Genomic DNA, 23,352 nt, shown 5'->3' on the forward strand with positions numbered 1-23,352 from the left:
ATTTTGGGTTGAGATAGAAGCTGAAATATGAACAAACTTAAAAAATTTTTTTTATTAATTTTAAAATCTAAATGTTTAACTTAATGGAAAAATTAGACATTCCACCAATATAAAATAAGTTTTTCAGGGCTAGAGCGGTTGTTTATCGGTGGTTATTACTCAGATCTCTGTTAACAACCCAGTTACACCTTATTTGAATGGGTCTAACTTTTTATGGGGTTTCTAACGGCGATATTTGTTCGGAAAAGGGGAAGTTTTCATCAGATCAGTGATTTCACTGATTGCCAGCTCTGTGGGGGGGGGGGGAGGGTCACAGAATCACAGAAACCCCACAGTGCAGATAGAGGCCATTTCGGCCCATCGAGCCTGCACCGACACATATCCCACCCGATCCCCGTAACCCCACGTATTTAATCCCCCTAACACTAAGGGTCAATTTATCATAGCCAATCAACCTAACCCGCACATCTTTGGACTGTGGGAGGAAACCGGAGCACCCGGAGGAAACCCACGCAAACACGGGGAGAATGTGCAAACTCCACACAGACAGTCACCCGAGGCCGGATTCGAACCCGGGTCTCTGGCGCTGTGAGGCAACAGTGCTAACCGCTATGCCACCGTGCTGCCTGTGGAGGAGCAGTGATTGACACCGTAACTTAAGGATTCCTGCGTTATACCACGCATGTGCTAAATCCTGAAGTTGCGGTTAGTTTCAAAGGCGAAATGACGACGAATGCTGCCAGTTCACCTCAGGACCGCAATTTCGGACCAATATGTTGTTGAGTGGTCAGGAAAAACTAGAGGCTAGATTTTGCAACATTGATCTCTTGTGACAGTGTCCATTTTGAGGCCTAAAAAATTCTAACATTGTGCAGCCCAGTCAGTTTGATCTTTGTAATCGTACGTATGCGACATCTATATAAAAACATTACTTGTGCCTCTTCTGTGTTCTACTGAAAAATTACCATGACAAAGGCCCAGGAATAGGTCACCTCTGCCACAGAGCATAACCTTGAAAGAAGGGGAGAAATAGCTTTGAATAAAAGAAAATGTAAGACTCAGTTTTTCCACTTTGTGGTCCTAGATGCCTGACCTCAAGTTAAACACATTTCTTCTGCAATTGTTCTAGTTGATCACTATGGGAACTTTGATTGTCTACTTCCATGCAATCCTTGGGAGCATTTTGAAATGGCATGCAAGGGTTACATGTGTTACAATTAACTGAAAGAATGGCTGACAAATCAGCCTATTTTACTTTGCACTGCACAGCAAAGCTGTCCATCCACCTGAAGAAACCAGAAGATGCTGCAATTACTCCAGAGTCCAAATGTACTACTGAAGGAAGTGCTAGGATCTCTATTGCCATCTGGTGGACCTCAAACCAGGTAGCAGCCTCATCGAAAGTCTCCCAGGATCCTGGACTGACAGTAATGCTGCTTTTTGTGATCCGTAATATTATGTTCCACATGAAACTCATTCAACTCAACTTTGACACAACACTTTCCCAAATGTATCCCAAATGCAGTGTGGGGAGTGGGAGGGCGAGGGCCTTGGACCTTTAAAAGCCAGTGATTTTAAAATACAGTAGTAACTCTGGTCCTGGTGCAGAACCACATTGAAACAGTGGACCTGACTGTATAACATGAATAAATTTCTATGCCAGTTCTTTTATGTCGGGAAGAACCTCTTCACAAAGAAATAAACACTTGGAATGATCTTCTGGATAGGGTTGTGGAGGCAAAAGCTTTAGATTCATCCAAGATCCAGTTAGATAGAGAAGATGGGGGAAACTTACTGTTTTGATGGCTCAGCTAAGAGGGGCTGAATGGCCTCCCTCATCTAATTATTTTGTGATCACATTTTCCCCCATTTTACTTTCTCCAAATTAACCTAATTACCCTCCCTAATCTGTAAATTATAAATTCCTTCTAGCCATACGAACGGTTATAAGCATTTCAACAAATTGAAAATTAGGAATTATAAACCGATAATTTGCTTTTTAAATATTTTGGCCAAATTGTGCAAGGAGTGTTCACATTCCAGGTGCATGTAATGTAACAGACTGCGGTTTGACTATGGATTTGTTTGTGACATTGCTTATATGTGGCTGTAGGTTTGTGTTCTGCTTTGTGACCAAGAAAGGATACTGTTAGTGTTTCATTTATTATTCAAAAAGTATTATTGGAAGCAATGTAAACCAACTACATTGTATATTAGTAATTACTGACATCTAATTCACAAACATGCTAAATTTGCATTTTGCAATGAGAATTACTTTTAATTAAGAAAGCTTGTTGGATGCTTAAGCCATTAAAACCATTTATTCTAAAAATAAATCATTTTTTTCTAAAATGTATGCAGCTTTGGAAGAATTTATGAAATCAACTATAAGAAATGGTTAAATCATCAAAATGTGCCTGTGTAGTGGCTAAAACATGTCAATTTATTCTGACAAAATAACATGCTGATATTGAACAAGTTACACTGCAGATGTTAACTCATTTTACTTTGAACAAAGTGCACTCTAAAACAGCAACATGTGATACATCAGTTTATTTTAGTACAATCATACTGTGAATGAAAAGAATGCACTTTAATTAGAATTGCAGCAAAATGAGAATTTAGCAGTAATTAACAAAACTAATATTCAGAAATGAATCCGCGACATCTGATGCAGCTTACTCGGGTACCGGCATGCTGTACGTGCCTGCGATTTCCCCACTCACTAAGTTCCTAATCTCAGATGTATGTTAAGTAAGGTAGAGGATAGCTGCTTCCCTTAAAAATAAAAATGAGTAAGTCATCTTCAGGATGATCTTGTATTACCCTGAGCTGGTTGTTCAGGCACTGGTGAAGATTTAGGAGCAAGTCACCTGCCTGGTGGACCCCAAGTAGTGTTACTCTCTTAATTAACTTCACCACAAAACACACAGCTCTTGTCAGAGTTTCTTCATGACCAGAATTGGCCAAAGGGGAGATGTTGCAGCTCATAGCAACAAGTTTATTTTACGTTAGTTTAGTACAGATGTCCAAAAGGGACAGCTACCTGTTGTGTTGGTCAATATCTCTACTATATTTCAATGTGATCACAAATCAAACCATGCATTTTATAGAGTTAGAGCTTGGCTAAGGTGAGAGCAGCCTTTTAGTTATAATCTTATACCTGTTAGGTTTACGCCACGAAATAGAAAGTGAAGTTTTCATTAGAATGACTAAACTTGCACAAACTGAACTGTGACAGGAGGTCAACTGATGAAATATGAAGGTCAAAATTACCCATTACTGACACTGCACACAGAAAAAAAATTGTCATGTAAAAGTTTTAAAACAAGTCTGTTAAAATTTGTGGTAGTTAGTTGTGACCTACACTGTGATGCTCTTGTGACTTCCCTGCACCAGTGAATTGTACACAAGTAGCATGTAGCGGAATCCCAAAGTCTTGTACTGCTCCTAACTTGTCTGCATTGTGCATTTTATTGACACAATACAACAAAGTTCAATGTCACACATTTGAGTGTTCCAAACTTGGACATACGGTATAGCCCCATACCATATGGTCTCTCTCTGGGGTATGACCTTGCTATGCACTAACAGTACTTTAAGTATAGTTAATGGACTTGACTGCTGTGGAGCAGGTCAAAACACTATCTCCTGTTTCATGTCACAATGATTTTTCAACTGAAAAGTTCCATGCAACTCATCAACCAAACTGATTTGCTTTAAAAAGCAGAATTTATCAAAACTAAAATGGCTGATTTTGTATTATTTCATATGATTACATTTGCAAAGAATAGATTCCAATAAGTAAGAACTGTGCAAGTTAAAAGTGCCGTTAAGCCATTACCACCAAACTGGCGCAAGACTGGTAAAAATGATAGTTATCACATTTGGATGCGATTCAGAAAAGATGCCCGTCAAAATAACTAAAGTATTGATAGAAGATTTGCACGGGATTCATGACAGACTGGGTTAATACAGTGAAGAAGATTGCTAAATGATCTGGTTTCTGGTTGAAAGTCCGATCCACGTTCTAAGGTTCCATTGCCAGGTTGTCAACACCCACCTTGTGTTTTCGATGCTGGAAAAGAAAATGGCCGTGAGTATCAGCCTGATCATTATGCACTATTTAAAATGCCTTTATCCTTGCTTTTATGGTTATGCTGCTCATAAGATATTTAAATCTATATTTCTTTCAGTTAAACGGTGCTCCCTTGAGGTTGCAATATCCCGTTGATTATTTGCAGTTTGTTTTGTAGCCTAGAGATAATGCTGACGCTATCGCATCAAGTCATGACACTATTAGTATCTTTAACTGGAATTTACATATGGTTAGTGTGGAATAAATTGAACGGGCAACTTAGCAGAAAATAAAAACAGACAGCGCAGTGAAATCAGCTTCTGGTGCAAATAAAATGCTGAGAAATAGAATAAGACATCTATACAAAAATCAAACTACGCGTGTTTGTAAAAAAAAAACCCAACAAAGCTGATTTTGAGGTATTGAAACCTCTTGAGGTTGGCTTGAGCTTTTGCTGTTGTGCTGAATGACATTACGAGAACCCAGCGATGAAATGAGCTAAACCGATTGGAGATGTGTTGGGAACCAATCCCCGTCACGGAGCCAAATGAACATTAATAGAAACAGAAAATGCTGGAAAAACTCAGCAGGCCAGGCAACATCCGTGGAGAGAAAACAGAGTCGACGTTTCGGGTCTAACCCTTTTTCAAAACTGGAAAGGAAATGAAATAGGTCGAAAGGCAGGGCTGGGAGAGAACAAAAGAAGTGAAGAGACATTAAGAGGTATTCAAAACGAGACGAGATGGTGATAGGACTAGTGGAGACAAAAGACGGCTCAGATTAGGTGTGAAATGTTCTGGCAGAATGGGAGACAGCTGCCATGCGGGAGCACTTTACAGCCTTCCGGACTCGACATTGAGTTCAACAATTTCAGATCATAACCTCGGCCCCCATTACATTTTTGCTTATATTTTATCCACATCTTTGTTTTGGCCCTTTCCCCCCCCCTTTTTTTTCTCTCTCCCACATGGCAGCTGTCTTTCATTCTGCCAGAACATTTCACACCTAATCTGAGCCGTCTTTTGTCTCCACTAGTCCTATCACCATCTCGTCTCATTTTGAATACCTCTTAATGTCTCTTCACTTCTTTTGTTCTCTCCCAGCCCTGCCTTTCGATCTATTTCATTTGCTTTCCAGTTTTGAAAAAGGGTTAGACCCGAAACGTCGACTCTGTTTTCTCTCCACGGATGTTGCCTGGCCTGCTGAGTTTTTCCAGCATTTTCTGTTGTTGCTTCGGATTTCCAGCATCTGCAGTATTTTGCTATCGTATTAATAGAAACAGTTCTAACTCGAGCTGCCCCTGCTGTTGCCATTGAACGATTATGCAGTAATTCAGGTCTCTCATTTTGTGGAGCCGCAGCAGTGAGGAGTTAATGGAGGCGAGGAACACCTGGTAACTTTATTCTCTGTCTGCCGCCTAGTGTGACAACAGTTGACCATAATGCTGGATGCACATAATTTGTTAAGTACGCTTCAGTGATGCTTTTACTTGGACAATGAAGGTTTCAATCCAAGATATATCCAGAAGGCAGTGATAATAAAAAGTAGTGTCCTGTTTCTGTTCAGCGGTTTGCTGCATCACTGACCTTTTCTGATGAAGTTGATAGGTTGCCCCTGATTTCTGGCAAAGTTGTTCTAACTAATAGGTTCAAGGTAACTCTCCTGAGTTTACCTCTGGGGAAAACACAACCTTAATTGGTGTCTTCTTGGCATAGTACTTCTGATTGCAAGAGAAAGCCTTAAATTGTCCACCGCACCCTCATGGCATTGCTGTTGGCTGCCAGAGGGAGAGGTTTTGAACCCATTCACCTACCCTCACTTAATGGAGATGTGCAGATTGACAAATTATTGCTCGGGGCAGTTTCAGGAGAAAAATTGGAAACTGGAGGGTTAAAAACACACGCACCTTCTTGCTTGGTGAGGAAGAACAGCAGCAGCCCCAGCAACAGCGAACTAGGACCAAGAGAACCAGAAACAACACTGCGCCTATTAAAGGAAACAAAGAAATTAGGGAGCATTCATGACAGTGCAAATTGCATATGATCTTAGGAGTGGACTTGATAGGTTGAATGGCACACTCTCATTTTATACCATCTCCTGTTGCTAAAACACTTGGTGTCTGCAGCAGTTCTCTTAAACACACACAAAACTTTTTAAGGATTACAGCAGTACATTTGGACTGACCACAAGTTAAAGGGGCAGCGTCATCATTAATACTCCTTTAAAACATTCAAACCTTTACAAAGGATTATGATGAACTTCAGTATTGTTTTGCCTATTGATTTTTTAATAAAATTCTTTAAAAGTGAACATTACTAGCTGGTAGCGAGGAATTTAGATAAGCAGATACGGCCATTAACCCAATGCTTCAGGGAAATTTTCAAATATGCTTTAACACCACAATCATTTACCAAGTGTATTGTCAACAGTACGGGATCTTCAGGCATCATTTCCATCACACTACTATAGGAGTTTACCATTAAACTAATGATACCATTCAAGACAATAGTTATGGAGAGGATCGCATGAATTAGCCAAAGAAATTTACTTCAAAATTGCTACATGCCAAATTTGAAGTGGATTTTAATACTTTCAGTTGTTTAGTCAAATAATTTCCCATTTTATTTTCAAAGATGCACCAAATACATTGCAAGACCACAAAGGACAACATGCACTAAGATCAACTTTGATACCCTGGGATTTACTTCTAATGTTCTGAACAGTTAGCAGTAACTTTATAGGACAGCCTGGGCACTTGTATTTCACGTTTGTGAATTAACTGGCATAGGACAAGACACCTTCTGTAGGAATGTAGAAATAAATCAGGGAAAAGAGAACAATATTTTGCAGGAGTACTCCTCTGGGCCCCACAAGGAAAGTTTAGACATCCACTACATTCGGCTGACTAACCCTCGGATCGATTAGTTGAGTGCTGTTCCTTTGTTCCGACATTCCGCTCCCACCGGCTGGCCAGCTGTCGGTTTCAGGTGGGACACTGACCCAGGAGTTAAAATCTCCCGGGCTTCACACTGCTGAGGTCAGGGCGGTTTGCTGCATGCCTCGGCCCCCGCCCACCCAATACCCGTCCCGGGTTAAAACGGGGGTCTTTGCATCTGCACTAAGAACATAAGAAATAAGAGGAGTAGGCCATACGGCCCCTCGAGCCTGCTCTGTTAAGTCCGTGAATGATTTAGACACGGACTAGCAGGAGAGAAAACAAACAGATGTTTACTGGTGGAAGTCCAAAACGAATCTAAACAGAGGCTCTCTAGCGCCTTTTATACAGGGGTGGTCACTGCCGGTACTGCAGTCTGAGACCAGTTATTCTCTTAAAGGTACATACACAACAATTCCTCCCCTTTTAGATAAACAGTATATAACATTCATTTAACAACTAAATGATAACGAATTACAATCACAATTACGGTTACTAGATACAGTGGTTAAGTTTAAGCAATTATAAGTTCAGTCTTTGAGGAGGCTTCCTGATTCTGTCTGGATAACGCCTCTTTGGGGTAACAGGTTCTTCTGGCAATGTTGAGTCGGAATCAATGTCGTTGTTTGGTTCATCTGCTTCCAATATTACTGGTTCTGCGGTAGCTGCAATTGGAACGTCGATTTAATTACCAGGTGTATCAGATCGTGGTGTGGAGTTGATGTTTTCCAGTGACTCTAGAATCTGGTCAGCATGGCGTCTTACAATACTCTCCCCAACGTCCACGGTATACATGAGAGGTCCTTGTCATGTACAAATCGTTCCTGGCTGCCATTTCTCAGTGCGGTAGTCCCGGGCCAAAACTGGTTGACCTATCTTAAAACTCCTGGTTGGCCTTTCATTCATATTCTGAAACTGTCTGTTCTCCACATCTCTTCGGACGTTTGGCTTAACCAAATCCAAGCGGCATCATAGTCTTCGATTGAAGAACATCATGGCTGGAGTTTGGTTGCTAACCGCATGTGTCGCATTCCGGTAGGCAAACAAGAAGTTGTCCACCTTGTGTTGTAGCGGTATATCTTCATTACACATTGCCTTGATAGCCTTCTTGAATGTTTGGACAAACCTCTCGGCCAATCCATTAGTGGCTGGATGATATGGGGCAGATGTGTAATGCTTAACACCATTGTTCTTTAAGAACCTCCGGAACTCCAGACACAAACTGTGGTCCATTGTCAGAGCAAATCTGTTCAGGCAGCCCATTCCTGGCGAATATTGTTCGTAAAACTGTGATAGTTTTTTCCGTGGTGGTTGAGGACATTTTTATTACCTCTGGCCACTTTGAATGTGCATCCACCGCAATTAAAAACATCGAGTCCATGAAGGGACCAGCAAAATCAATGTGCACCCTTTGCCATGGAGATGAGGGCCACTCCCATGGATGCAGAGGAGCTTGTGGTGGGGCGTTTTGGACCTTCTGGCATCCTGCACAGCTCTTGGTCATCTCTTCGATTTCTCTATCGATTCCCGGCCACCACACAAACGCTCTGGCTAAGCTCTTCATTTTTACCCCACCCAGATGACCCTCATGAAGCTCATTGAGCACTCTATCCGTCAACTTAGGTGGAATTACTACTCTGGATCCACACATCAAGGTTCCTCTGCACACTGACAGCTGTTCTCTTCTCGGTGAGAATGCTGGCAGCAGTGGTTCGCCATGTGCTGGCCATCCCTTCACCGTTAAATCATAGACCCGTGATAGTGTCGGGTCATTCCGTGTTTCCTTTTCTATGTTTGCATTCGTCACAGGGAGACATTCGACTATGGTCGAGTGGAATAACTCCATTGGATCCACTGCAAGGTCTTCTTCTTCCACCGTCGGCAACGGTAGACGTGACAATCCATCAGCATTTCCATGCTGTTTAGTTCCTTTGTACTCGATGTCATATTGGTGTGCCCCTAGGAAAAGGGACCATCTCTGCAGCCATTGTGCTGTCATTATCCGTACGCCCTTCTGAGGGTTGAAAATGGAGACAAGAGGTTGATGATCGGTTAGTAGAGTAAATTTTTGACCGTGCAGATAGTGATTGAACTTCTTCACCCCCCACACTAGGCTGAGGGCCTCTCTGTCAATCTGGGCGTAGTTACGCTCGGCAGAAGTTAACGAGCGTGACGCAAAAGCTATCAGCCTCTCCAAACCATCAAGGAATTTATGTGACAGTACCGCCCCAATGCCATAGGGAGACGCATCACACGCCAGCCTGATTGGCAGTGCTGGGTTGTAGTGAGCCAATACTTCCTTCGAAGTGATTAAGTCCTTATTCTTCTGAAAAGCACGTTTACAATCATCGCTCCATTTCCATGCTACCCCCGTTTGTAGCAGGGCGTTCAGTGGGTGCAGAATTGTCGACAAATTCGGCAAAAACTTATGATAGTAATTCACCAACCCGAGGAATGACCTCAGTTGCGACACATTTTCAGGCGCTGGGGCCTTGACAACCGCTTCAATTTTGTCAGGGGACTTATGTAACCCCTCTTCATCAATCACGTGGCCACAATACGATATCTGTTTCTTAAAAAATTCGCACTTGGGGCGGTTGGCTCGCAACCCATGTTCCCGTAGTCTAGTGAGCACCTGTTCTAGGTTGTTAAGGTGTTCACTGTCATCTTCACCTGTTACAAGGATGTCGTCCAAGTAACACTGAGTCCCCGGAATCCCTTGCAGGACTTGCTCCATCGCTCTTTGCCATATCGCCGAAGCCGATGCTACTCCGAATAACAATCGATGATACTGGTAAAGACCTTTGTGAGTGTTTATCGTGAGATACTTCCTAGAGGACTCTTCAACCTCCATCTGCAAATATGCTTGTGCTAGGTCAATTTTTGTAAAACGCTTCCCTCCAGACAGTGAGGCGAAGATGTCTTCTATCCTTGGAAGAGGATATTGTACTGTGTGAAGGACAGGGTTCACCGTCACCTTGAAATCCCCACAGATGCGAATCTTCCTTGGCTCTCCGGACTTATTGCTTAACGTTTTCTTCATGACAGGAACGATGGGTGTCGCCCACTCGCTCCAGTCGACCTTAGACAACACACCCGCCTTCTCCAGATTCTCCAGCTCTACCTCGACGGCTGGGCGAATTGCATATGGTACCGGTCTCGCTTTGAAAAACTTGGGAACTGCATTCTCTTCTATTTTTAACGAGGCGGTTACGCCTTTAAGCGTGCCCAGTTCTTGTTGAAATACCTCTTTGGCGTTAGCTAAGATTGTTGACAATCGTCCAGGAGTGACGCGTCATCTTTTTTACCGTCCACCGTCATTGCATGAATGGAATGCCAATCCAAGTTTATCTTCCTGATCCATTCCCGTCCCAATAACGGTGGTCCACCATTTGGCAGTATGTAGAGATACAATTTCCGTATTTTCTTGCCATTGTATTCGACAAGCACCCTTACTTTTCCTCTGGGGTATACTTTTTGCCCCGTATGCGTCGTCAAGATGATGGATGTCGCTCTCAAGGGTATGTGTGAAAATAGCCGCTCGTAGTCTCGTCGATTCATGACAGTTAGCGCTGATCCTGTATCCAATTCCATTTTAACTTGGGACCCTGCTATCGTGAGAGTGACCCAAATGGTTCGGTGATCCTCTTTTGCGATTACATTGTGAAGTTTGAGACAGCTTAGTCTCCTGTTTCCGGATTCACTATCGCTCATCTGGTCTTTGGAACTACTGTCTGTCATCTTTTGTACTTTCTTGTACGGTTCCTTAGTAGCCTTTTTGTTGTCGCTGGTCTTCTTCCCAGACCTACAAACTCGTGCAGTGTGTCCAATCTTCCCGCATTGTCTGCATATTTTGTCTTTGGACCAGCAGTCCTCTGGTCATGGTTAGTTCTGCCGCAGCGATAACATTTTGCAAATCCCCGTGTCATTTCGTGGGTGCCGTATTCCTGTGGTTTTTGTTGAATTTCTGCAGCTTCCCTGGCTGCTGCTTCATACAATACTGCTACGCTGAAAGCCTGATCTAGCGTCAGCTCTTTTTCTGCGAGTAACTTCTTCTGTGTTCCTTCACTCAGGAGTCCACAGACAAATTTGTCCCGTAGGGTATCTGCCAGTCCTGCTCCGAACTGGCAGTGCTTTGATAGCTTGCGCAGTTCCGTAAGATACTCAGCATTGCTCTCATCTTTGTGCTGAGTTCTCCTGTGGAATTTAAATCTTTCTGCTATCAACAGCGGTGCAGGGTTTAAGTGCTCCTGTAGAACAGCAACAATTTCGTTAAAACTCTTCGCCTTCGGTTTGGCTGGAGTAATCAGATCCCGCAATAGGCCGTACGTTCTAGCGCCCAATAAGTTTAACAATATCGATGCCTTTTTCCCCTCCGCTATATCGTTTGCCTCGAAATATACCTCTACTCTTTCCACATACGTGGTCCAGTCAAAAGCAGTGATACAGCCAGTCTTCGGCATCTTGCAAATCTAAAATGGCGCCTCCCGCGCTTTGCCTTCTTCTCCGATTTAACAAAATGGCGCCTCCCGCGCTTTGTCTTCTTCCCCGTTGTTGTTAGCGCTGCTTTCCACGGTTTCCTGCGCGTTAAATATTAATTCGTTTTCTTTTATTATCTTCCCGTCGTGGAGCGGACCCTCTGGGGCACTTCCCTCCCTCTTCTGAGGTCCAAACGCTGCCAGGCTTCGAAACACCGGCCGCGCCCTGTATGCGCCACCCTCTCTCTCTCTCCTTGCTTCCCAACTCGCTGCCCGGCCCCGTTGAAAGGCCATCCGATCGAGCTTCAGCCCGCCGCAGCCCAGGAAGGATCAGAGCACTACCTGCCACCAGCCCGATTAGCTGGATAACCACGGACCGAGGAACCCAGCCTGGCTCTGGAAAGTCGCTCCTGCAAAGCCTTGAACCCGATGATTGACGGTCGACGCCCGTTTCTCGAGTTTCAATGGCCTCTATTTTTTTTCTTTCTTCTGGCTCCGACCTTCAACAACGTCGTCGGAGCTGCTGCTGAGTTGCAGGTAAGTTCGTTTCTTTACTCGTCGCCAGTGTTAAGTCCGTGAATGATTTAGACACGGACTAGCAGGAGAGAAAACAAACAGATGTTTACTGGTGGAAGTCCATAACGAATCTAAACAACAGAGGCTCTCTAGCGCCTTTTATACAGGGGTGGTCACTGCCGGTACTGCAGTCTGAGACCAGTTATTCTCTTAAAAGTACATACACAACATGCTCCGCCATTCAATATGATCATGGCTGAACTTCTACATCAACCCCACTCTCCCGCCCTATCGCTATATCCCTTGATTCCCCTGGAGTCCAAAAATCTATCGATCTCAGCCTTGAATATACTCAAAGACTCAGCATTCACAGCCCGGTTTTTGCTTTCATTGGACAATGGAATTTAATCGAAACTTGGAGTCTTCATGATAGCTACTTAAACCTGTACTGCATCTTTAGTCAGTAACTGTACACCTGTAGCTATTAGTAGGTTCATTAGCATCCACTATGGGCATTCCTATGGGCAAACCTATTTTCAGGCTCAGGTGGTGGTGGAGTAAAGGAGGATCAGAGTAGTCTTGCCTGATAGGTAGATTGCGCTTTAGTCATGCCATTTTGACACCTCCTTACCAACACTCATGCACACAGGGTCTCTTACCTGGTCCTGTTTGAAGAGGTCTGCTAGTGCCAACTGAGATTCCCAAAGAATGCTAGTATTAAACTCTGCACAGTTCTGCAGCTGCTTTGAACTTTTATGCAGCAGGTTCCTTTCAGGCAATGTCAGGTGATTGCTGTGCCCAGGGGTTTCACCTTTCCTGTGGAAAGCACTCAGCAGCAAGAAAGAGCACCATGTGGCAGGATACCCACAAGTGCAGGGCGTTATCGACTGCACGCAAGTGGGCATATGCGTGCTTAGCCTGCACATAGCACCATTTGAAAAGCCAACCATCCCAATAACATCTGGCACATTTCTCTGGCATCTTCCTTCATTCATTCATCCTGCCACAGCCAACAGTGCCAGCTTCATTTGAACGGCCAAGAAGACTCGAGAACTGGCATTTGGGGGACACAAGGGATATACCCTGCAGCTCATGATACCAATATTAACCGAGGACATGAGCTCAGGAGAAGTACAATGAGGCCCTCACATCCAACGACGAACACATCTTTGGCATCCTCAAACAGCAATTCCTTCACTTGGACCCACTAGGGCGAGAACAGTGGTAAAGCTTCTCTCACCAAGTGGTGAATGGACAAAAAATACAAATATCAGCACCATCTGTGATCATCAGGATAGCAATGATTGTGGTCCCTCTCTGGACTGATAAGATGTATAATTCACAGTGCAGTATTTAGAAATTACAGAGATCCAACACTTTGATTTAGTTCTGATTTAACAGACAACTCTTTAAAGAGTGAGTGCCATCGTTATCCATAGTATAAACCAATAATCAAAAAAAAATATTTAAGGAGTTAAGATACAGACCAGCCATGATCTAATTGAATGGGGGGGGGGGGCAAAGAGAACAGGCTCGAGGGGCTGAATGTCCTCCTCCTGCTCCCACATTCCTAAAGCGAATACTTTATAATTCACAACTAATCTGTAAGTAGAGTGAAGTAAACTGTTTAAAATGATTAAACTTTGTTGCCCGGAGGCATCTTACCAATAAAAATAAAGAAAATGGCGAAAGTGGCGATATCCCAGTCAGACTGAAAGAGCTGCTTGCTCTGCAGTCTCCTCACAACATCATTAAACTGCGCTTCAATTTGAGTTCCCACATCTTGGTCGGCCATCTTTAATACTGGCTATTCTGAAACCAGTTGTGCTGGCTCGTTCTCCGTGTCAGTTAGCAAATAACATCAACTGCAAAACACAGAACAGAACTTATCATTTCCAAATTTATCATGTGCCAAGCGAAAAGAATCCACTTGGATATAAACACATACAATGCCTCATCCATGAATTGCATTTCAGAGAAGCCTGTTCTGGATTGATTGTGTGTCATTACTATTCATAGTCTGCAGGAAATACTTCAACACAACCTTACGGAGAAAGGTTCGGTGACTTTAGTAAAATATTTTTAATAAATTGAGAGTTTTAAGATACTAGGGTTAATTTCTAGAGGGGTAGAATTGAAAAGTAGGGAAGTTATGCTAAACCTGTATCGAACCTTAGTTAGACCACCAGAGTACTGCAAACAGTTCTGGTCGACATATTATAAAAAGGATATAGAGGCACTGGAGAGGGTGCAGAGAAGATTTACAAGGATGATACCAGAAATGCGAGGGTATTCATATCAGGAAAGGATGAACAGGCTGAGTCTCTTTTCTCTTGAAAAAAGGCTGAGGGGTGACCTAATAGAGGTGTTTAAAATTATGAAAAATTTTGATAGAGTAGATACAGAGAGAATGTTTCCACTTGCGAGGAAGAGCATAACTAGAGGCCATCAATATAAGATAGTCACCAAGAAATCCAATAGGGAATTCAGAAGAAACTTCCTTTACCCAGAGAGTGGTGAGAATGTGGAACTCGCTACCACAGGGAGTGGTTGAAGCAAATAGTATAGAAACATTTAAGAGGCTAGACAAGCATATGAGGGAGAAGGGAATAGAGGGTTATGCGGATAGATTTAGATAAGGAAAGACTGGAGGAAGCTCGAGAGGAGCATAAATGCCGGCATGGACTGGTTGGACCGAATGGCCTGTTTCTGTGCCATATATCCTATGTAATAAATCCTATGTAATAAGCACAAGATATGGGGATACATTACAATAGGTCAGGAAGTAAATTTCAGTGACATGTGCTTATTCAAAATCCTTTACGAGGTATAATAAAAATTTAGCTTGATCACAGTCATCAGGTGTGTGTCAGGTACGTCCTGTTTGCATGTAGTAACAACATTGATTGGTCCTGACTCGGATGACACAGATATTTATTTAGTTCCACTGGATGAACTAAACAGTATAACATCAGACTTCCACTCCAGAGTCAGGCTGTGTTTACACTCTAACTGCAGCATAAAACTTGGTGCAGCCGCCTCAAAGGCTCAATGGGGAAAGGCCAGAGTGTAGAGCCCTCCCGCCCTAGTACACCGAGGAGCTGGAACCCGTGTAAAAAACCCGAAACGTTGACTCTGTTTCTCTCTCCACGGATGTTGCCTGGCCTGAGTTTTTCCAGCGTTTTCTGTTGTTATTAAAAAAAAACCTTGTGCTGAATGTATAAGGAAACTGTTGATTGTATTGTAATGTAAATGTAATCTGTACTGTAAGTGGAATAAGGCACCCTAGAGTGCCACGTACTGTATTTCACTACCTAATGATCTGCATTGTACCATTTGGATTGTACTGTATGCACCTTTAAAAATCTTATGAATAAAGTATCTTTTTGAAAAAAAATCAGTGCAAAGTGAAACCACTTCATATCGACAGTACAGTTGTAGACTGTGAATACATCCTAATCCCCTTCCAAAACTCAGCTGCTAAATGCTATTTAATTTTCCCACTACTCCGCCCATGATATTTATGAAATTAGGTAATTATACCACTACAAAGATCTACCTACATAACGAAAAGTCCTAGCAAACATGGAGTTGCCAACTCTGGTCCGACGCGTTCCTGGAGGTCTGATGATGTCATGCAATATATCTGATATCTGCCCGCAGTTTGCAAATGTTACTGCCCCAAAGTTTAAAAAAAAACGAAACTTACACAAGTAGATGATGCATACACTTTGTAAAACTTGGAGTGTAGTTTAATCTTTGCTAATGATTTCATAACTCACCTGATCACACACGGAAATACTTGAGGTCTAGCACCTGAGATAATAAAATTCGTCTTTCAGAGTCAGAGAAACAGTGTTGTCAGTTAATCAGTCTGTGCAATTTCAATGCTTTGCTTAATTTATTTCCTGCTATTTAGGAGCAGGATTAACATTCTTGGCCATTACTTTAACAGTTAAATGGCCGTCAAACCACTTGAGAAGTGCAAAGTGATATTGGCCAGATTTCTGGCAGTAAGGGCTGAAGAAATCCCAGAGTCTGGACCAAACTCACCCAGCAGAAACTGCAGCAGTTAGCATTTGTATTAGTTATCAATCATTAAAACAAAATAAAATAAAAATAGCGAGATTAAAATCCCGATTTCTAAACGTGGAAAACTTCCCGGTAAATTGCTAATTAAATGTTGACAGAAAGGCGTTTTCAGAGAGGGAGGTTTCTCGCGTAAGGTCCGCAAAAAGCTTCAACATTCAGATATCGCAGCACTAAGTCAACTGCCTGCTCAATTACCCACTGAAACCATCAGCAGCCTCTTGAAGAAAAAACGTTGCCTCCTTTTCCCAAGAGTGAATGTAATAAAGCTCCTCTACACTTTTTGAATTTCTCTTTCTTGAAATGTAACATTTTCCTACGGCATTATAAGTATATTCAGTGTATTTTTCCTTTTGATAGGCGAGGTTTCACCTGACTTCCAATTTCTGTCAACAGAACAGCCGTTGAATGAAGAAAAACAATTTACTGAATTCATCAGCCGCTGTCCAAAGAGCTCCTCCTGTGGCTGTGCGCCGAGCTCCTCGCCAATGGATAGGGCGTATTCCAGCTCGCAGTGCATTCTGGGTAGGGAAACCCGCCATTAAGCCGCAGAACCGTGTTCAGTGCAGCAAATCGATAAATTGTACTGATTATCACTGTGAGTTCTTTGGCTGCAGTTCGAGCCTGTCTCTGATCCGCGAGTGCACAGGCGTAAACCGGGAATGTGAAGTAACTTTTCTCCCGAGTTACCAGCAGCAGTGCCCGGGAAACCAATCCTCCATTCTGGGCGACTCCCAGGTAATCCTGTGTCGAGTATTGTGCGTTAGAGTACTTACTGTGCACAGTTCTGGTCTCCAGATTGCAAAAAAGGACATAAAAGCACTGAAGAAAGTGCAGAAAGGATTTACAAGATGATACCAGAACTGGGAGGGTACAGCTATTAGGAAAGACTGAACAGACTGGGCCTCTTTTCTCCAGGAAAGGGAAAAAAACTGAGGTGACCTGATATAGGTTTTTAAAATTATGAAGGGGTTCGATAGGGTAGATGTAGAGAAGATGTTTCCACTTGTAGTGGACTCCAAAACTGGATCATAAATATAAGATAGTCACTAATAAATCCAATAGGGAATTCAGGAGAAACTTCTTTACTCAGAGTGGTTAGAATGTGGAACTCACTACCACAAGGAGTAGTTGAGGTGAACAGCATAGATGCTATTAAGAGGAAGCTAGATAAGTATATGAAGGCAAAAGGAATAAAAGGATATGTTGATAGGGTTTGATGAAGTAAGTTGGGAGGAGGCTCGTTGGAGCATAAACACCAGCATAAACCAGTTGGGCCGAATGGCCTGTTCCTGTGCTGTAAAATTTAATGTAATCCAGGAGGGTTGACAACCCGAGTATAGGCCTGCAGCCTTCTCTGGGTCCTGGGGCTTTGGCTGTACTCGGTTCCCAGTGCTACCAATGTTTACCGGTCTTCCAAGCTCTGCACCCAACCAATGTACCAGCCTATGGTAATTAGGAGGCTGTTACTTTTGTGCCTGTCAGAATCTTACTTCTGGCAAAATCCCAATCTGTGCTGTTTGCACTAAATGTATAAAGGCAGGAAATCTCCATGTGCTGAAAGGAATAAAGAAAGTCAAGCAGGAATTTTTTAGCCTACAAATATGGGGAAACAGTTTTCACCTCTTTCCAGCTTTTCATTAAGACCTGTATGATAGCAAAATACTGCAGATGTTGGAAAACCGAAATAACAACAGAAAATGCTGGAAAAACTCAGCAGGTCAGGCAACATCCGTGGAGAACTCAAATTTCTCTCCACGGATGTTGCCTGACCTGCTGAGTTTTTCCAGCATTTTCTGTTGTTATTTCATTAAGACCTGTTTGCTCATTCAACGCATTATTGTTTTTTTTTGGTTTTGGTCTGTTCCATTAAATAACAAGTCCACAATGAAAACCTAATATTGTCCATTTTTAATATACTGGTACTAATTAACCTGTTGTATATTTCTAGCATTTTATACTACTAATGCAGAGTAAAATTATACTAACTTAATATTAATGCCAAGCTAATCAGGATTTAGGAATTAGATAAGCACTTGAAGAAATATATGGGGAACGAATAGTAGAAAAGGACTAAAACAGAGAAATCTGGTGTGGGAAGATGGCACTAGTGCAGGCACAAAAGCAGAAAACACTAGAAACACAGCAGGTCAGTCAGTGTCTGTAAAGAGGAAAGACTGGTCAACATTTCCATTATTACTCCCAGATCACACCTGAAACGTTAACCTGTCTTGTCTTTTTACAGATGCTGACTGACTTGCTGTGTGTTCCCAGCATTTTCTGTTTTCAAGTGAGATTTCCAGCACTTGTAGGTTTGGTACAAGTAGGTTGGGCTGAATGGTCTCTTCTGTGTCAAAAGATGTCTGATTTTAGTTACTGTGGTAGCACTGAAAAACTTCAGCATCTGGTAGCTTTCTCCAGACACGCCTCACTGCTATCTTCAGGAAATTCCTACAGCAATGATTGACAAGTCCAACAACCTCACCCTGTCCCCCCTCCCCCTAATATCCCGCATCTACTTATGGCCGGGACTTACTACAAGGAGCAGGAGCAGAAAAAATGCCCACAGTGCAATGACAAAGTTCCAACTAAAGAGTTCCATAAAAATGTACTCACTTAACATCCTGGTTCGCTAATAAATATAGATCAAGTGAAGCTAAGTATTTCTGTATACAGCCACGTAAATTCTTCCTACTTGCACTGCAGGGGGAGGTGGATTTTAAACTCTTTCCAGTCACCGCCTTAAGAACAAAATGATTTATAAGGTCTGTCTAGGGGAATTTTCTTCCAAAAAGTAGTTTGGACCAGATTATTGCCACGGTTGCTTTTTGTTGAAAAAAAATCTACTGCAAGACAAGACCTTACAACTCAGAAAGGCTCAGAGAGGAGCTCCAATAGGACTGCCAGCGGTTGACTTGGTCCCTGCCACAAACTCCATTCCCTAGCCACTGACTCCATCCCTCTCCCTAACATCTGTCTGAGGCTGAACCACACTGTTCGCAACCTTGGTGTTATATTTGACCCTGAAATGAGCTTCCGACCACATATCCGCAGCATAACAAAGATCGCCTACTCCTCCGTAATATCGCCCGTCTCCGCCCTTGCCTCACCTCATCTGCTGCGGAAACCCTCATCCATGCCTTTGTTACCTCTAGACTTGACTATTCCAACGCACTCCTGGCTGACCTCCCACATTCCACCCGACGTAAACTTGAGGTCATCCAAAACTCTGCTGCCCGTGTCCTAACTCGCACCAAGTCCCATTCGCCCAGTACCCCTGTGCTCGCTGACCTACATTGGCTCCCGGTTAAGCAGCGCCTCAATTTCAAAATTCTCATCCTTGTTTTCAAATCCCTCCATGGCCTCGCCCCTCCCTATCTCTGTAATCTCCTTCAGCCCCACAACCCCCCCGCGATATCTGCGCTTCTCTAATTCTGCCCTCTTGAGCATCCCTGATTATAATCACTCAACCATTAGTGGCAGTGCCTTCTGTTGCCTAGGCCCTAAACTCTGGAATTCCCTGCCTAAACCTCTCCGCCTCGCTACCTCTCTTTCCTCCTTTAAGACGCTCCTTAAAACCTACCTCTTTGACCAAGCTTTTGATTACCTGCCCTAATTTATCCTTATGTGGCTTGGTGTCAAATTTCTTGTCTTAAAATACTCCTGTGCAGCACCTTGGGGCATTTTACTACGTTAAAGGCGCTATATAAATACAAGTTGTTGTGTGAAATGTTGGGCGAGTAGTGGGACTGAGGCTCATTCATTGACCCAGTTTACAAACACACACTTTCAATGACAATGGTATCTTTACCACTCACCCCTCCCTGTTGGCAAATTGAGTTTCCAAATTGCTGGAATTCAACGCTCTCCAGCTGGCACAGAAACTGTTCAAAACCTCAATTTGTCTTTTTTTAAATGAGCTAGCTGGCTTTCTACATCGGACAAAACATTCCTGGCACTATTTGAGCATTCATAGATTGATGGAGAATGGGTAGAACACAAATTCAGCACTGGGGAGTACAGGACCCAGCAGCAAGTTACTCCACGTGCCCCATTCCCTTAACCTTGCTGCAGGTCAGAGGTGAGAATTGCATGGCTTCTTCTACTGACCAAATCCTCCTCTTGCTGTCAGTTCAGTCCAAAAATGTCAGAAGGACCCTGATCTCCATTTTAAATGGGCATTCAGCTTGACTCAGGACTGTTCCGGCTCATAGCGCTAGGCCCCGGTAAAGATCGCTGCGGCCACTGCGCCACCAGCAACCGGGCCGTGGGTCGTTGCCCACCATTGTCGGGGCGCTGCCGCCATGTTTTGGCAGGAGGGCTGAAAATTCAGACCCATCCCTCTCAGATTAGATCAGCTTGGACTCAGGTGTGCTTGTTCATTTAATGAAATAAAAGGCATTTATGGCAACTCTCAGCCTTTTAAGTTGACAGCCAATGTTTCAACTCATGTGTCAAAGTCAGTTAGTTGGAGGGTGGCAGAACCTATCAGCTTGGCTGATTTATTTTAAATGGGTTAACGCCTGCATTAAAATAATGGACCGGAGCATGCCATGCACATATTACATAGAATTTTACTGCACAAAAGCAGACCATTCGGCCCAACACATTTATGCCGGTGTTTATGCTCCACACGAGCCTCCTCTCAACTTATTTCATCTAATCCTATCAGCATAACTTCTATTTCTTTCACCCTCATGTAGCCATTTGGCTTCCCCTTAAATGCATCTATGCAATTCACCTCAGCGACTCCAAGTGTAGCGAGTGTCACTCTAACCACTCGCTAGGAAACAAGGTTTCTCCCGAATTCCTCATTAGATTTATTAGTAATCTTATATTTATGACCCCTAGTTTTGGGCTCCCCGCAAGTGGAAACATCGAGCACCGTGATAATTTTAAAGATCTCTATCAGGTCACCGCTCAGCCTGTTCAGCATTTCCTAATAGCTATAACCTTATGCATTAAGTAATTCATTGTTCTCTATTATCGCCAACAGTAATTTCTAGCCTTGTGTTTTAGTTTTAAAAACACAACAATTTTTGAAATGCACAACAAGCTGATCAACATCTAAAAGACAGGTTAGTATATTTGTGTAACCCTTTATCAGGACTCAGTTATGAGGTTTTGTTTGGATGATATCGACTCACCCTTACCCCTCTTAACCCTGCTTAAAGATTTAAAAAAATATTTATTTCAAGTAATTAAATCTGCACACCTCAATCTAGGTAACCGTCCTCTTGACTCTGGGTTACCATGGGGGACCAGAATAGGGACAGATGCAACAGTGAGCCACTTTTGTCTTGTTAGCGTACAATGCAGTGTCAGTTAGGATTATTGTGGGCGTGTATAGTAACAAGTTTCAGCTCAACGTCCAGGGGCTTTTGCTTCCGTGCTCATAAACTGGCCCATTAAAAAGTCAAAGATCAAAAAATTGTGAGCCGGGGATCGCAGAAGCTGAAAACCTCCCGCTGGAGTGTCAAATATTAACATTTTCTGGGATGGAGAGGGGGGTGAAAGGAAGTCCCAGCCCCCTGAAAAAATAAATCTTACACCTTCAACACCCCCATTCAATTCATTTCTAAACCTATCACCGCCTGAACCTACTCTTTTGCGTCCTTAGGTTTTCTCCGTTGCAGGAAAAATAATTGAATGCTGGGTAAACCCGCAACTTAAGTTATGAGTAACCCTTGTCCCGCTGCACTTTCAATACAACTCCTTGTCTTCCTATGTCATAAGGCTTATATTCAGGGCTGTATAGGACCCGTCAGCTTTTCTCGGGGGCTTTGCCAGCTTTTCTGAAGCAGTTGGTCAACTTTACTAGTTATATAGCTTGGTATGGACAGTGGAGCGCTTCACCAGTGTGCGCATCGCTCTGTGTACTCAGCTCGAGATTTTTACATGTGCCAAGGCTGATGTCAGCAGCTGGAAGAGAGCGAGGCCTTCAGTGCAGTTGTTTATATGTTTACACTGGTTCGGTGGGCATGCACTGAATGCTCAAGTAATCACCTGACTCCTCCCTGTGACGGGCATATATTCAGTTGTGTACGTGCATGTTTCTCAATTGTATAATCCTGATGATCAATGGATGTTAAAGATCCCATTCCCATGACACTGCTTGTACAAGAGTGGGGAGTTATTCTGGCCAATGTTCTGCCCTCAATTAATTTGTCTTTCATCTCATTGCTGTCATGGGATCTTTCTGCTGTGTTTACATTACTAACAACAGTCGCTGCACTTTAAAGTAATGAATTATCAAATGTTTCTGAGAGACTAATGTGATCAGGTGCTGTTAGGGTTGGATGCATTCCTGGAAGCTTCGTCACATGACTTCCAGCCTCCAACCGCCTGGCCTAGTCAAACAGCTTTGCTTTTCCCCATCTGCAATCCTTTTAGAACTAGTACATGGAAATGTTGAAAAGAAAATGAAAAGGTAACACACAATTTATTTTATGCCACAAAGGCTTTTCTCCTGGGTTGCTTGCAGCAGTATCCAGGAGATTTCTCTTTAATTCCCGGAGACTCCTAGGTTTATTAAATCAATGGAGTCAGTTTTCAGATTTACTTGAGGACAAACCTGTCTGTTGTGTTCTTTCATCGTCACCCTTGTTGTTAATAGAAATATAAATCATTGTAATGTTGGAGTAGGTATGGGGAAATCCAAGATTGTGAGACTCATGATGGACCAGGAAGTAGTTTATCTAAAAATATAGGCCTTGTGTGCAAAACAAAGCCTAAAATAAGTTGAGCATCTACATGTCAATAGACATATTAGCACTAAGTTACCCATACCTACAAAAGAAAGATTTAAAAAATGACGTCGCATTTATTCCCTGAACATCATCCTACGTTCATTTAATTTCCTCTTTAAATGTTTTCTTTTTGGCAACATAAATGTATTAAAGTGAGTACAGGAGTCTGCCCCAAACCACATTAGGAAAATGAACTTTGAATTCTCAATTTCAGAACAGGTTTTCACTTGTTTCCTGATCTGCCATTACACCTGTTGAAAATTATGCTGAACCGTAAGCTGAATGATCAAAATTGGCTTTAAGCACAACTCAAAAAGCCTACACAATATCTTACCTTGCACATTCCTTACTGGTTTTTAGTTCGAATCATCAATCTGCTTCCCTTCTATTTTTTTCTCACTTGATCAGTGAGATTGTGCGGCACTTCAGGCTGACTCTTTGCAGCCCTGCCCTACACTGGGAAATGCACCTTGATCAAATCACACATCCTGTTGTAGCTACTTGGTT

General features: G+C 42.8%; 1 protein-coding gene and 1 long non-coding RNA gene across 3 annotated transcripts in view; one reads left to right on the forward strand and one right to left on the reverse strand.

The window, feature by feature from the left end:
• Window positions 1-2,422: 2,422 nt before the first annotated feature.
• On the reverse strand, window positions 2,423-23,319 carry smim22 (small integral membrane protein 22). 2 transcript variants are annotated; one of them, XM_086000667.1, is made up of 4 exons: window positions 23,180-23,319; window positions 13,673-13,872; window positions 5,985-6,064; window positions 2,423-4,078 (listed from the first exon to the last, which is right to left on the reverse strand). In XM_086000667.1, exons 2-4 carry the CDS (start codon window positions 13,800-13,802, stop codon window positions 4,031-4,033), a joined length of 258 nt encoding a protein of 85 aa, XP_085856793.1. In that variant the 5' UTR covers window positions 13,803-13,872; window positions 23,180-23,319; the 3' UTR covers window positions 2,423-4,030. The 2 variants fall into 2 exon arrangements, with proteins under 2 accessions (XP_085856793.1, XP_085856794.1); XM_086000668.1 differs by lacking the exon at window positions 23,180-23,319 and adding an exon at window positions 15,790-15,869.
• Window positions 22,438-23,352, forward strand: part of LOC147110570 (uncharacterized) — a 143,323-nt gene continuing 142,408 nt past the window's right edge. Inside the window, exon 1 of the long non-coding RNA XR_015079944.1 lies at window positions 22,438-22,526. This is a non-coding gene — a long non-coding RNA (uncharacterized LOC147110570). The remainder of the gene's footprint in view (window positions 22,527-23,352) is intronic.

The sequence above is a fragment of the Somniosus microcephalus genome, chromosome 11 (genome assembly GCF_052327205.1).
Source record: "Somniosus microcephalus isolate GS21.2 chromosome 11, FLI_Smic_1.0, whole genome shotgun sequence".
In the NCBI taxonomy this organism is placed as follows: domain Eukaryota; kingdom Metazoa; phylum Chordata; class Chondrichthyes; order Squaliformes; family Somniosidae; genus Somniosus; species Somniosus microcephalus.